Source organism: Lactuca saligna, chromosome 7, assembly GCF_052625555.1.
Source record: "Lactuca saligna cultivar CGN05327 chromosome 7, ASM5262555v1, whole genome shotgun sequence".
Lineage (NCBI taxonomy): Eukaryota > Viridiplantae > Streptophyta > Magnoliopsida > Asterales > Asteraceae > Lactuca > Lactuca saligna.
In genome coordinates this window covers 56,511,953-56,526,006 of record NC_136423.1, presented here as the reverse complement: position 1 = coordinate 56,526,006, position 14,054 = coordinate 56,511,953, and the positions used below count along the sequence as shown (strand labels likewise).

General features: G+C 38.6%; 1 protein-coding gene across 1 annotated transcript; it reads right to left on the bottom strand.

The window, feature by feature from the left end:
* Positions 1-793: 793 nt before the first annotated feature.
* Positions 794-2,095, bottom strand: LOC145006112 (putative carboxylesterase 18). Its single transcript, XM_078965206.1, has 2 exons — positions 1,451-2,095; positions 794-1,362 (listed from the first exon to the last, which is right to left on the bottom strand). Exons 1-2 carry the CDS (start codon positions 2,045-2,047, stop codon positions 931-933), a joined length of 1,029 nt encoding a protein of 342 aa, XP_078821332.1. The 5' UTR covers positions 2,048-2,095; the 3' UTR covers positions 794-930.
* Between the last annotated feature and the right edge of the window lie 11,959 nt (positions 2,096-14,054).

Genomic DNA, 14,054 nt, shown 5'->3' with positions numbered 1-14,054 from the left:
TTATATCCTGACTCCGCCCTGTATGGCAAGAAAGTGACAGTTGTTGTATATAATGACCAAACAACAATAATTTGGTTAAAACCGAGTGGATAAAATGTTTCTTGTGACCCTTGGGTACTTCACTAGTTTAGATAAAAGTTAGTGGATTTACGATAATTGCCATCACTTTCACAAATGAGGATGAAAATTTGCAAATAGTTGCCAATTGGTTAATGGTATGCGAAATTTATAAAAGGCTGCAAAAATTATGCTAACAGGTCCCAAGTAGTTTCCCATACGTAAGGCATCCACTTTCGTTGTTTATCTTCATTTTCACATCATGTTTTATGAAAAAAAATATATATTTTTTTTAAAATAACTTCAGAAAACATCACTCTACACCACATAAGCTTTGTTTTGGTGGAAAAATAATTTTTGAAGGTTTTTGTCCTAAAATAATATAGAAAAATGTTTTTTTCTTTATTTAAAACCTATAATTTTTTAATATCACTAGTAATTTTGCATATCAAACCCATGGAAGAATCTACTAATTTGCACATGGTAGCAAGGGATACCTTTCAAATTTTTATATGAAATGTAAATTTAGTAAAGATTTGTAGAAAATCCATCGCAAGTCTGATGGATGATAAATTTTATAATTTAAAGAAATTATAATTTAACAAATTAGATAAATTTTACGAAAACAACTAACTCCATATTTCTTATCTTATACATATAATGGTATCATATCAGATCAATTTTACGAAAACAGCATAAACCGTCTTTTTTGACCAAATATGTGCCACAAGAAAAATAGCTTCGAATGGTCTAAAACTACTTAGAACCCAAAATCATCCCCCTCAAATCATACAATATAAAATGATTTTGATACAACTATTTATGCATACGTAAATTGTAATAAAACGAATTATTAACCAAGGTTTTAATTTGTTACAAAGTGGCAACATTACTCGATACTTTATGAATGAAGTCTTTCACTTGGTCAATAAGTTGTCCAGATTCAGGCAATTCCGGGAAGATATAGAAAGCATGGCACATGTTTGGATACTCAAACAAATACACTTCTTTCCCTGACTTTTTCAGCCACTCATAGTACCTGTTTTGCCAGTCACGTAGGACGTCGAACCCCGCCACCACCACCATGACCGGCGGCAAATTTATTTCCGATATGTCCACCGCCTGTGGGCCGCTAACGTTGATGATTGGGTGGTCCCGATTGAACCCTTCCCCTTCTGGCAAAAACGCATTCCACATCCAATCTGTTCGTTTAACTGAAACTAATGGTGTTCCGGCGAGCAGGGTCTCGGATTCCGTTCGCTCCTCGCCGCCAAAGAATGGTTGAATTGCTACAACTCCGATGACCTGCAAACATGATAAAGATTAAGTTGAAGAATTGAAATGTGGTTCATCGAAATATATGAGTGGGGAAAAACAAGATTAATATATATACCTTGAGTCGTCGGAAGTTGTATTCACAGGCTCGTTGAGCAACATGATGAGCTAGGTTTCCACCGGCGCTATCTCCAGCGAGAAAGCAACGCAACAGATTCGCATTTTCCGGCAAACATTTAGACATGTTCTCTTCATCATCAAGAAACTTCAGCACATCGAAGCAATCATCATGTTGGGCTGGATACCGATGCTCAGGCGCAAGGCGATAGTTCACAGAAACAACGACAGCCGGGACTTTTCTTGCGAAGCGCCGGCACACGGCATCGTAAGGAAGAGCATCGGGGGAGAGGAAGACAAATCCGCCGCCGTGCATGAACACCATCACCGGGAGATCTTCGCCGGCGTGTTCTGTAGGTACGTAGACTCGGAACCAGAGGTTACGAGTCTCATCTACAACGACATCGTGTGATGATACGCCGTTGGTTGATTTTAATGTCGCCTGGCTCTTGAAGTCGACTAAGGTAATGAGACGACGGTTTACGGTGCCGTTTTTCCGGCAAGCTGCGTCGGTGAAAGTGGAGATGGCGGAGAGAGCAATGCGTGTTCGCAATGGTAAGGAGAGTGACGGCTGTGGAGATTTATCGGTGGCCTCCATTTGAAGTAGAATCGAAAGGAAATGGAAATGGATAGTATGTGATGAGTGTATTTGATAAAATGTGTAATTTATAAGAATTATAAATATCTATTATAAATTCGTGGGACCAGGTTCACAGTCGACTCTATCTATGTACCTATGGGTGTTTCTGTTTCACAACTTGATATTACTGTAAATTCAAATTTTATAATTTATTATTTTTCATTTAGAATAAATTAGTAATTTACTTTGCAATATCACGGTAAGATTTTTTAGAATAAAAAACTCTTGCAAATTAGAAAATTATTTGATGAGAGTATTGAAACCAAAGTTTTATTTGTACAAACTTGCATATTTGTAAGCACTTATAAATAAATAATTTATACAAATTTATTTATTTATTTATATTATATTATTAGGGAAATATTTATGCATTTGAACACGTTAAATTGAAACCTCTAACCATTCAATTTTCTATATTATATATTAAAATTTATTAATTTAAATATGTTATTAATAATAAAATATTATCATATTAATTATAAACTTTTTTGAATTATCAGTATAATATATTTAATTTGTTAATTAAAATATAATGGTAAATCAAAAACATAAATCAAAATACCAAATAGAATTTAAAAATTATCAAAAATATTTTTAAAATAGCTAAAAAATGACTAAATATTTAAATATAAATCAGAATCTATAGTTATTTCAAAAAACTTTACAAACAAATATTAATGTTTCAAATAATTATAATGATCATTTTTTTAACAAAATAGTAAATAAGTAATTTTTAAATTAATTATTCGTAAGAATAGCTAAAAGTAACACGGACTCAATATTTTTCTTTAATTTTATTAACGTGCCGTCTACGGGTAGAGATTATCAAATACTTCATGTAACAATTATTATTTCATAGTTAATGTGAATAAGATAATCATTTCAACATAATATATTTCTTAGAAAGAAGATGTAAGTTGTTAAATGTTTTGTAAGAGTATCATATCATTGTCTCCACAAACACACAAAAGAGGAGAAATAATTATTTTAAGAAGACAAAACTTCAAAATGATCCATGTGGTTTTCAAAAATATCAAGTTTAGTCCCTAAGTTCAAAAAACCACACAGATGGTCTTTGTGGTTTCAAAACTTTTAACATTTTGTCCTTCCGGCTCACTCTATTTGCATTTCACCGTTAACTTATTTTTTAATTTTATATTACAGGGGTAATTTCGTCATTTCAGTTGTAACCTTCTCTCTTTAAAAGAAATTGCATGTCCGATTTTTGGGCAAACTCTTTACCTTTATCAGTCGTCATCTCTCTTCTCCCTTTCACTGTTTCTCGACCGTTGCACCCTTCACGACATCCAAATGCTTCTGATTCAAAGATGGTGACTTGCAGATGTGGGAATGAAGCAATGAAGATCACTTCATGGACGGATCATAACCCTAGAAGACAATTTTGGAACTGTAGAAGATGTAGGTTCCTTCGATGGTCTGATCCTCCTATGTGTGCTAGGGTATTGGTGGTGATTCCAAGTTTGATAAGATCAATAAACCGATTGGAAGAGATGGTTGCCATTGCAAGTGCAGAATTGTGGAACTACCAGCTGATGTTGTTTTATTCATGGGTGTTTTTTTTGGTCTTATTTTAATCTCTAAGTATCTTGTGAAGGTTTGGATGGTAATGGAGTTTTGGTTTTTGGTATGTAACCATTGCAGGGTTTTTTTTTTTAAATCGAATAGGGGTTTTTTTGCTTTCAGTTTATGTAAGGGGTTTTGGAATTGGTGTTGTTGTATTTGGTTTATGTATTAGATTAATGTGTAATGGAGTGGTAATGGTAATGAACTGTAGTTTGTAATAGTAATTGTTCAATTTCTTGAATGTTTTTGAAATGCAATTGTTAAGTGTATTGTAAATGCTCATTTAAGATGGTTTTGATTTGCAATTGAAATGTACAATGTTATTAATTGATCTGTGAAGGGTAGTACACAAAATAAATTAAATCATTACCAAAATGTGCATACTGCATACACACCATTACATGCAAATTTTTAAAGTTCTTAACACAACCATCATACTAAGTTTCAAAAGACCTACAACACAAGCTTGACTGAAGTTTCAAAAGACCTGCAACACAAGCATTACATGCAATTCCTGAAAAGTTCTTAACACATCTTCAAACAATTATACATGAATTTAGTTTCAAAAGACCTACAACACTAGCACCAGGTCCAACTAATAAAAATACTTTTTAGCCCCCTCCAACATCACCACTACCTCCATGCCCTTTAAATGTTTTGGAATTGTGCCCTTTGTTATGACACTTAGAACAAGTGATTGCCAGATATTTCCTGCTCAATCTACCAGCTTGGCTGTTTGGCTCATCAACACCTCTCCTCTTCTTCTTAGGCCTTCCAACCTACACATATTGATACACTATAGTTAAAATTGAATTCATTCCATGTTCACATGTTTACTATATAATTGGTCTACTTGAAATACAAACTTGTGTTTTATGTTTCGGTGGAAGTAAAGTAAATGGGCAGTCACTTTTAGGCCACATTGAACGTCCATTCAATGCATCAATTTTGTTGAAATACATGGCTTTCCATGTTGATAACCTATAGCAAGGATGGACCCATTCATCAACATGTTGGGCATTTTCACCATTTTCAATTTTGTCCCATATAGCACAAACAACATGTCTAAATGGGAAACCTGTAATCTCCCAAAACCTACTACTACAACTTTGGTCATTCAAGTTTACCACATACTGGTCTTGACATGTGATTGCTACTAGGGATGAGCGTGGGACGGAACTGGTACCTGTCACACCCCCGAACTAGACGATGGAAATGTCCGAGGGCTCACGTGACTTTAATTGAATATCATCACAATGAATATACATGAATCATAACATAAACGTCACCATGCATCAATATATTACAATTGGAATTGTTCACATCAAGTACATTGTTTTAACATTACACCTTCATAGCATAAATTGTTTGATTACATTTAACAACATAATATTTAACATTACCTCTTATTACTCTTTCGCTTACCTATTACCTGAGAATACAAGTTATTTTGGAAAAACGTCAGCATATGAAATGTTAGTGAGTTCATAAGCAATGTTGTGATAAAATAATTTGTGTAGTTTGTAAAACCCAAAAAATCCGATATTTTCTGAAAAGACTTTTGTTTATCAAAGTGTGAAGATCCATAAGTTGATGCATGAGTGATTTCGAAAACATATATATAAAGGGTATTTTGTATTATAGTTATTAAATTTCGAAAGAGTAGTATTGAATTCCCCGGAAAACCCAATGTTTTCCGATTGTTGAAATGTATTCGTGATTACTGATTTTTGTATTGTCTTAACGAATGAATATTGATTAATCCACATTGTATATCGTCCTAATTTTGTCTACTTTGATTTCTTGTAAGCCTTAACGAACAAAGAGAAAGGGAGCATTATGTCTCACTACTATCGTAAGTACCTTAGGCTGTCGTGGATGCGAAAGAAACGATGGTCCAACTCGCATTTGATTACGGTGACCTTACTAGCTTTTCTAACAGGACACTTTGGCTCACAAGCACATAAAAGCTATTGAAAGTCCTTTTATAAAATATTGGATCATTGAAGGCCCAATAACATATAAGCGTTATCCCTTTGGGCCCAAAGATCATGTTGGTGGGCTTGCAAGGCCCAACAAGCATGATTTGAGACTAATAAGCCCAAAGTTTGTAGATTTACTCATTGTAGTCATCACGTATCTATTGAAGAGTTTTGATTTAACGATTGTTGTTTTGTATTGATTCGAGACCGAATCAATTTGTTTATAACGATATTTGGTGTTGAATGTGTATTTGTTTTCCGTTTTGTTGGTAGTCGTGGATCTTGTATTTTGTCTTAATGGATTAATTTGTTTAAAAGTAGAATTTGACCTTTACTACCTTTCTTTTATAAAAATAACACTTTTAGTCCTTTATATAAAAGAATTTCATTTTTAGTCCTTAAAACATTTTCTTGGCACTTTTGTATCATAAACTTGTTGAAAAGACAGTTTTAACCCAAAATTGCTTTTGTTAACAGCTTTAACCCTTCTAAAATGGCATTTCTCGGTTAGAAACCCATTTTTCGTAACTTTTACAGTTTTGGCCCAAAATCTAAAAAGTTTACATTTTTGGTCCTTTTGGAATTGAAAAGCATTTTTGACCTTTGAAATAGTTTTATTACACTTCTTATCCCCTAATTTGCAGAATGTTACATTTCAGCCCCTTTAAACTGCAAATTTCGCAATTATGGGCTTATTGGGCCGAAAAGCCCAAATTTAGCCCATTAAGCTAAAAATTTGCATTTCAAGTCCTTTGAAAATTCTAATCTTCAGAAAAATGATTATAGAAACTGTTTTGACCCTATTGAACCTCAAGAAACCGTGACTTGACAGTTTTTAACCCAAGTTTTGTATTTTTGACAATTTAAGCCCTAAAATGGGTTTTATGCTAGAATATGTTTCTCATAACCTTATAAGCTATTTTTCTTGACTTGATTAGTTTAAAATAACTTACATTATGTTTGTTTCCTTTCTCATGTCATAGATCTCGAGTTAACATCCCTTTTGGTTATGTTTTTATCACAAAAACACATAAAATCATACACATACATGCATAAAATCACACATAGCATACATATACACATAGATCTACACATTTTCTTGTATTCTCCCCCATAAAACATATGAAACCGAAAAGAGAGGGGTATGAAGCTCACCTTGAGTTGTAGTTTCGGTTGTGAAGAGAGAAAGGAAGAAAATTTCGATCCTAGCAAGTCTTCTTGGTAGATCTCGAGTTTAGTGACTTCTAAGGTGCAAGATCACAAGTTATAATAGATTTAGAAGATATTTTTGATGAAATGAAGTAACTAGATCATGGATTTAACATCAACTTACCTTAGATGATGAATTACTTGATGAAAACCTCTTGAACACTAGCAAATTTCGAGATTTTTGGATGAAGAATAAGAGATGAGTCTCGAGTGATTTAGAGAGATAGAGAGAGAGAGAGAGAGAGAGAGAGAGATTTGTGAGGTGTGTGTGTTGTATTCTCTTGCTCTCGTCCGAAGAAAAGAGAGATAGGGGAAGAGAGAAGATTGATGAGATGTTTACTTGGATGTATGGGAATTGCATGGAAAACCATTAAGTAAAAATGAGGTGGCACACTAAAAGTCAACTCCTCCTTCTTTGTGGGCTTGGGCAGACAATGGAGAGGGGGAAAGAGAAGATGATTGGGCCTTGCATGCTTAAGCCCATATTATAGTTAAGTTAGATGGTGCTTGACCTAATTAAATCAAAGTATAATTTTTATGATTCATTAGGGCTAAAATAAATTGGTTGTGACCCATTATGGCCCATTAAAGTTAACCTAGTATATTTTGGGCTCATAAGGCCCAAAAATATTAAGTTTCATGTATATGGGTCCAACTAGGGCCTATTTGAGAGTTCTAGGTTCAAGATAGACAAATTGGAAACTTATTAGTCCATTAGGCCCAATAAGGATTCCTAGTCCATTATGGACTCAATCCGGAATTTCAAGGGTTTCCAATTCTTTGTTGACCATTTGTAGTGCTAGAACGATGTATTTGATGAAGTTTTGTTGTTATAGAATAAGCATCATGCATGTTTTCATGTTATTGATTCATAGTTGTTATAAGTGTTGTAGTTACAAGGCACCAAAATTTCTAGTTGTGACATCATCCCCCCGTTAGAGGGAATTTCATCCCGAAATTCTTATAAAAGCTAGATTTGAGAATGCAAGAATAGATGAGGGTACTTCTGCTTCATTTGATCTCCGCGTTCCCATGTGAATTATGGTTCGCGTCTCGCGTTCCATCGAGCTTTCATAATTGGAATGCGGCTTTGCTTGGTACGCTTTACCTCTCGGTCAATGATTTCAACCGGCTCCTCAATGAACAGAAGGTTCTCTTTGATTTCGATTTCCTTTAATGGAATGACTAGAGTCTTGTCGGATAAGCACTTTTTCAAGTTGGAGATGAGGAACACAGGGTGTACACTGCTGAGCTCGGCGAGTAGTTGCAGTCTATAAGCTACTGGACCGATTCGGGCAAGAATCTCGAAGGGTTCAATGTATCGACGGTTCAGCTTGCCCCGCTTCCCAAAACGAATCACTCCTTTCCAAGGAGAGACTTTTAGTAACTCCCTATCTCCGAATTCGAATTCCTAGGGCTTTCGTCGTTTATCGGTGTAGCTCTTTTGTCTGTCTGGGGACGATTGCATTCGTGCTCTGATATGAATTATCTTCTCGGTCGTCTCGCATATAATTTCTGGTCCCGTTAAGGCGTTGTTTGGCGTTTGCCCTCTAGCTAGTTGGGTGTCTCCTACCTCAGCCCAGCACAACAGTGATCTACATTTACGCCCGTATAATGCTTCGAAAGGAGCAACTTTAATACTCGAGTGATAACTGTTGTTCTATGAGAACTCGATCAAAGGCAAGTGGGTATCCCATGATCTTCTAAAGTCTATCACACATGCTCGAAGCATATATTCTAGTGTTTGAATGGTTCGCTCGCTTTGACCATCCGTTTGTGGGTGGTAGGCAGTGCTCATGTCGAGTTGTGTTCCCATAGCTTTCTGAAGAGATTGCCAAAAGCGTGAAGTAAATCTACTATCTCTATCTGAGATGATAGATACCGGTACTCCGTGGAGTCTCATGATTTCCTTGACTTAGATTCTTGTCAGGCGCTCCATCTTGTATGATTCTTTTATTGGTAGGAAATGGATGGATTTCGTTAGTCTATCAACTATTACCCAGATCGTGTCCAAACCGTCTGTCGACTTGGGTAGTTTGGTCACAAAATCCATGGTAATCCTTTCCCATTTCCACTATGGAATTACTGGTTGCTGTAGTAATCCGTAGGGCTTCTGATATTCCACCTTTACTTTAGCACAAGTAAGGAACTTGCTTACGTAAGTGGCAATCTCTGCCTTCATATTTGGCCACCAATAATGTTGCTTAACATCCAAGTACATTTTGTCTGAACCCTGATGGATGGAGTATCGCGTCTTGTGGGCTTCGTTCGTGACTACCTCTCTGAATCCCCTAAGTTTAGGGACCCATATGTGGTTCATGAAGTAATATGTCCCGTCTTCCTTCACTTCCAAATTCTTCTCCATTCCACGCATCGCTTCACTTGTTTTGTTTTTCGCCTTCATGGCATCTGATTGGGCCGTTCTGATTTGTGAGGTCAGGTGGGATTGGATGGTTATCGAGAGAGTTTTCACACGACGATTTGAGTATTCTTTTCAACTCAAGGCATTGGCTACCACGTTAGCCTTTCACAGCAGTACTTGATTTCGCACTCGTAGTCGTTTAGCAGTTCGACCCATCTTCGTTGCCTCATATTTAGCTCTTTTTGATTCAAGATGTGCTGGAGACTTTTGTGGTCGGTGAAGATAGTGCACTTGGTACCGTAAAGGTAGTGTCTCCAAATCTTCAGGGCAAAGACCACTACTCCCAGCTCCAAATCTTGGGTTGTGTAATTCACTTCGTGCGTCTTTAGTTGTCGGGACGTGTAAGATATCACCTTTCCATGCAGCATGAGTACACAGCCTAAACCTTGATTTGACACATCTCAGTAGACTATAAAGTCATCCGTTCCTTCGGGTAGCGATAGCACTGGCGCATTGCAGAGTGCTTGCTTCAGAGATTGAAATGCAGCTTCCTGCTTGTCCGTCCATACGAAGGGTAAGCTCTTTTGTGTAAGCATGGTAAGCGGTTTGGTTGTCTTAGAGAAATTCTGGATGAATCTCCTGTAATAGCCTGCGAGACCCATAAATTAGCAAATTTTTGTGGGTGTTGTTGGGATTGCCCATCCTTCGATAGCTTGGATTTTAGAAGGATCCACATGAATTCCTTCCTAACTAACAACATGTCCCAAAAAGTTCACGCTTCAGAGCCAAAACTCTCACTTGGAGAGTTTTGCGTATAACATTTCGGTTCGCAGGGTTTCCAGGATTTGTCAAAGATGTTGGCCGTGTTCTTCCTCGCTTCGGGAATACACTAAGATATCATCAATGAAAACGATTACCAAATTATCAAGAAAAGGTCGGCAGATTCGATTCATGAGGTCCAGGAATGCGACATGAGCATTCGTTAGACCGAAGGGCATTACGACAAATTCATAATGTCCGTAACGAGTTCGGAAGGCGGTTTTTGGAATATCCTCCTCCCGGACCTTAAGTTGGTGGTATCCAGATCGCCGATCTATCTTTGAGAAGTGACTAGCTCCTTGGAGCTGGTCAAATAGGTCGTCGATTCGTGGAAGTGGATATCGGTTTTTGACAGTGAGATTGTTAAGTTCTCTGTAGTCGATACATATTCTGAATGTACCGTCTTTCTTCTTGACAAAGAGAACTGGAGCTCCCCAAGGTGAGAAACTGGGTCGGATGAATCCTTTATCCAAAATCTCACTGAGTTGGCTGGACAACTCTTACATCTCCGCAGGAGCCAATCTGTAGGGCGCTTTGGTGATGGGGGTAGCTCCTGGTACAAGGTCAATTTGAAACTTGACTTGTCTTTCTGGGGGTATCCCCGGAAGATCATCAGGAAAGACATCCGGGAATTCACAAGCTACTGGGATGTCTTGAATGTTGACCTCTTTCTTGGATTTGTCTACTATGTGAACTAGGAACATCAAGTCCTTCTTTCGTAGGTACTTCTACGCTTTAATGCACGAGATAAGATGGAGGTTCGTGCTGGGTTTGTCCCCATAAACAACTAGGGTTTCATGATTTGGGAGATGAAGGCGAATGGCCTTCTCGTGACAATTAATTTCAACATGATGGGGGCTTAACCAAGTCATGCCGATAATAACATCAAAAATCCTAATGGAAACAGGCATTAAGTTTATTTGAAGACGTGGTGATTTAAGGCTAAGGTACATCCAATATAGATTGCCCCAGTGGATTCTGTCTTCCAATTAGCCATTTCCACCGTGAAGTTTTCATTAAGCTTCTGGGGTTATTGATTTAACAAGTGTTTGAATTTCTTTCTCACAAAACTCCGTTCTGCTCCGGTATCAAATAGGATGCATGCGTAAGTGTGGTTTAGGAGAAACATACCAGTAACAACCATGGGATCCTGAACCGCTTCTCCCTGACCCATAGCTAGCACCCTTCCTGTTCCTGCATTCCCAGGGTTGTTGGTGTTGGGGAAATTCCGACGGATATGCCCCGTCCTTCCACATCCATAGAAGGTGGGGCTTGATCCTGTGTGTATTTTTGTTGTTGTTGTTGTGGTTGTTGCTACTGTTGTTGTCGTTGTTGTTGTTTCCTTGTGGTTGACTTTGCGGAGGATATGTCCTGCAATACTTTGCTGTGTAACCCTTCCGATTGCAACTGGTGGAATGCATTTCCATGCATTCTCCATTATGGTGGAGACTGCATTTGTTGCACTTTGGAAGAGTTCCTAAATACTGCCTAGGAGCACTTGAATTAGCTGAGGCTGGAGCATGTGGTGTGAAGGGTACTTGAGTGGTGGCAGCATTGATCGTCACCGTTTGTTGCTTCTTTGCCGATTCTGAGCCTTGCTGCCCTTTTCTCTTGTTGTTCTTTCCTTTCTTGTTGTCATTCTCTTTCTTGCCTTCAATTTCTTTTAGCTTCTTGCACTTTTTGTTGTTGTGGTCGTACAGTTTCTTGGCCAATCTCTTGGCATTGTCGAACGTTTCAGGTTTTGCAGCGATCACATTCCCTTGAATTAGCGAGGTCAATCCCCAGATGAATCGTTCAATCTTCTTTCCTTCAGACGTAATCATGCCACGACACAATAATGACAGCTCGCTAAACTTTGATATGTATGCATCGATATCAGAGTTTCGGACAGTGAGATCCTACAGCTCTTGCTCCATCTTCTGGATTTGCCCATGAGGGCAATACTCAGCCATCAGCATTTCCTTCAGCTCCGTCCATGGCATAGAGTTGGCTACAGGGAGAGTCATGGCCTCTATATGTCCATTCCACTAGGTGAGAGCATGGTCGACAAAGGTGCACGCGGAAAACTTCACTTTCAATTCCTCGGGGCATTCACATATTTCGAAAACTGATTCCACCTTCTCAATCCACCTTTTTAGGGCTATCACACCACCCATGCCATTAAAGGTTTGTGGCTTGGCATTGGTGAAATCCTTGTATGAGCATGTTTTGGTTGGTCCTTGATTGATTCCGTTGTTCGAACTTCCTGCCCCTTATCCGTTGACTCCTCCATTGTTTCCTTGGTGAATCTATGCCATTGCTGCGGTGACCGCAGCAGACACAACTGCTTGGAATGCAGCTGAGTCAACTTCTGGAGGGGTTGGTCCAAGTTTACCGCGAGTTGGTCGTCGAGGCATCTTTCTGTCATGGAACGGAAAGATGTTTAGTGCCTATGGTTTTGTGAGATTGTGATCCTATAAACTAGGTGTGTGGTACGAACTTAAGCAGTTTTACAATTTAGCGTACAATCATGGATATATAACGCATAGCAGAATACAACATCACAGTGGAACACATAAAACTTTTCATTAATATTATCCGCATTTTTGATACATGAATTTTTTTCTCAAAAGATCATACATAAGTGGTGCAATTTCGGCAGCATAGGGACTCTATGAGTAGTGTTATAATCACTTAAACATAGAGCCGGTGGTACATAGTAGATCATAGTGCCTAATACTAGGCAATGACAAGGCTAATCCTAGTATTGGTGAGATGTGCCAGGCGGCGGTGTTGTGGAAGTGGATACTCCCTGTAAGTGAGCCACCTATCGTTCCGCATCTTGGAGTCAAGACTCCCACCTTACCTGCTTCATGTGGAACTCTCGGATAACCTCTCGGGCCTCCTGCTCTGCACGCTCGAACCTAGTCCGCATCTGGTGCTCTGAGCTAGGTCTCCATTGTTCCGCAATCGTTTCACCATGATCGGAAGAGCACGATCGGCCGGTCCTCCATCTCTCAGGTCATAGAACTCGCGTGACATGTCGAACGGGGGTCCTTGTCCCTGTTGCTTGGTCCACCTCCAAAGGTCGATACCCTACGGAGGTGTAGGACCAGTGGGGCCTACCCGATAAGCGGCCCCCCTAACCGGATAAGGGGATTGATGACTTCAGACTCTGCGTCCGAATCACCATCTTCGTCTTTGTTGGGTTCCTCCTCGAGACCTCCTTTGGCTTCCTCCTCCTCCTGGTCCACCACTGGCTCGGCAGGTCCGCCTTCGTCTTCCACCTCAAGTTCCCCTTCAGATTCCTCCTCGGGGTCTTCCTCGGGTTCCTCTTCAGACTCCTCCTTAGGTTCCTCCTTGGATTCTTCCAACCATCCGTTATACCCTTGATTAGGGAAATAAGGATCTCCTGGGTGATGGAAACTAGCCATGCTGTCTGCAAGGGTGTATAAACATGCTAATATCATTCCTAAGACATATAAATCGAGTTGATGTTCTCTTTTTTGTGATAAAGGGGTATGTTTTTAGGTCTTCCTACCATCGCGATTTCCTGGGGACATGTGATAGTTACACCTTGGAGGAAATGTAGTTGATCAGGCTACATCCTCTCCTTAATACGACCATGTATAGTCCCGGCCTACCCGAGATGATAACATTATCTTGTTTGGTTTGATATTATATTTTGTTTCCTAATTCACACAGGCAAAGATGTTTTATAGTTGTGTTTTTATTTATTTGTTTTGTTCAAAGTTAAGTTAGTCCCTTCTCGGTTTATCGTTGCATATCAATGTGTGGTTAGATATGCTAGTTCACAATAAACAATGCCCTGATACCAACCTGTCACACCCCCGAACCAGACGGCGTAAACGTCTGAGGGCTCACGTGACTTTAATTGAATATCATCACAATGAATATACATGAATCATAACATAAACGTCACCACGCATCAATATATTACAATTGGGATTGTTCACATCAAGTACATTGTTTTAACATTACACCTTCATAGCATAAATTGTTTGAGTAC

What these genes read in the sequence shown, in the direction of transcription:
- LOC145006112 (XM_078965206.1), bottom strand. Translation starts at nt 2,047, where the DNA reads ATGGAGGCCACCGATAAATCTCCACAGCCGTCACTCTCCTTACCATTG. An exon ending in ACAACTTCCGACGACTCAAG is followed by an intron (nt 1,363 to 1,450) that starts GTATATATATTA and finishes TCATGTTTGCAG; the next exon opens with GTCATCGGAGTTGTAGCAAT.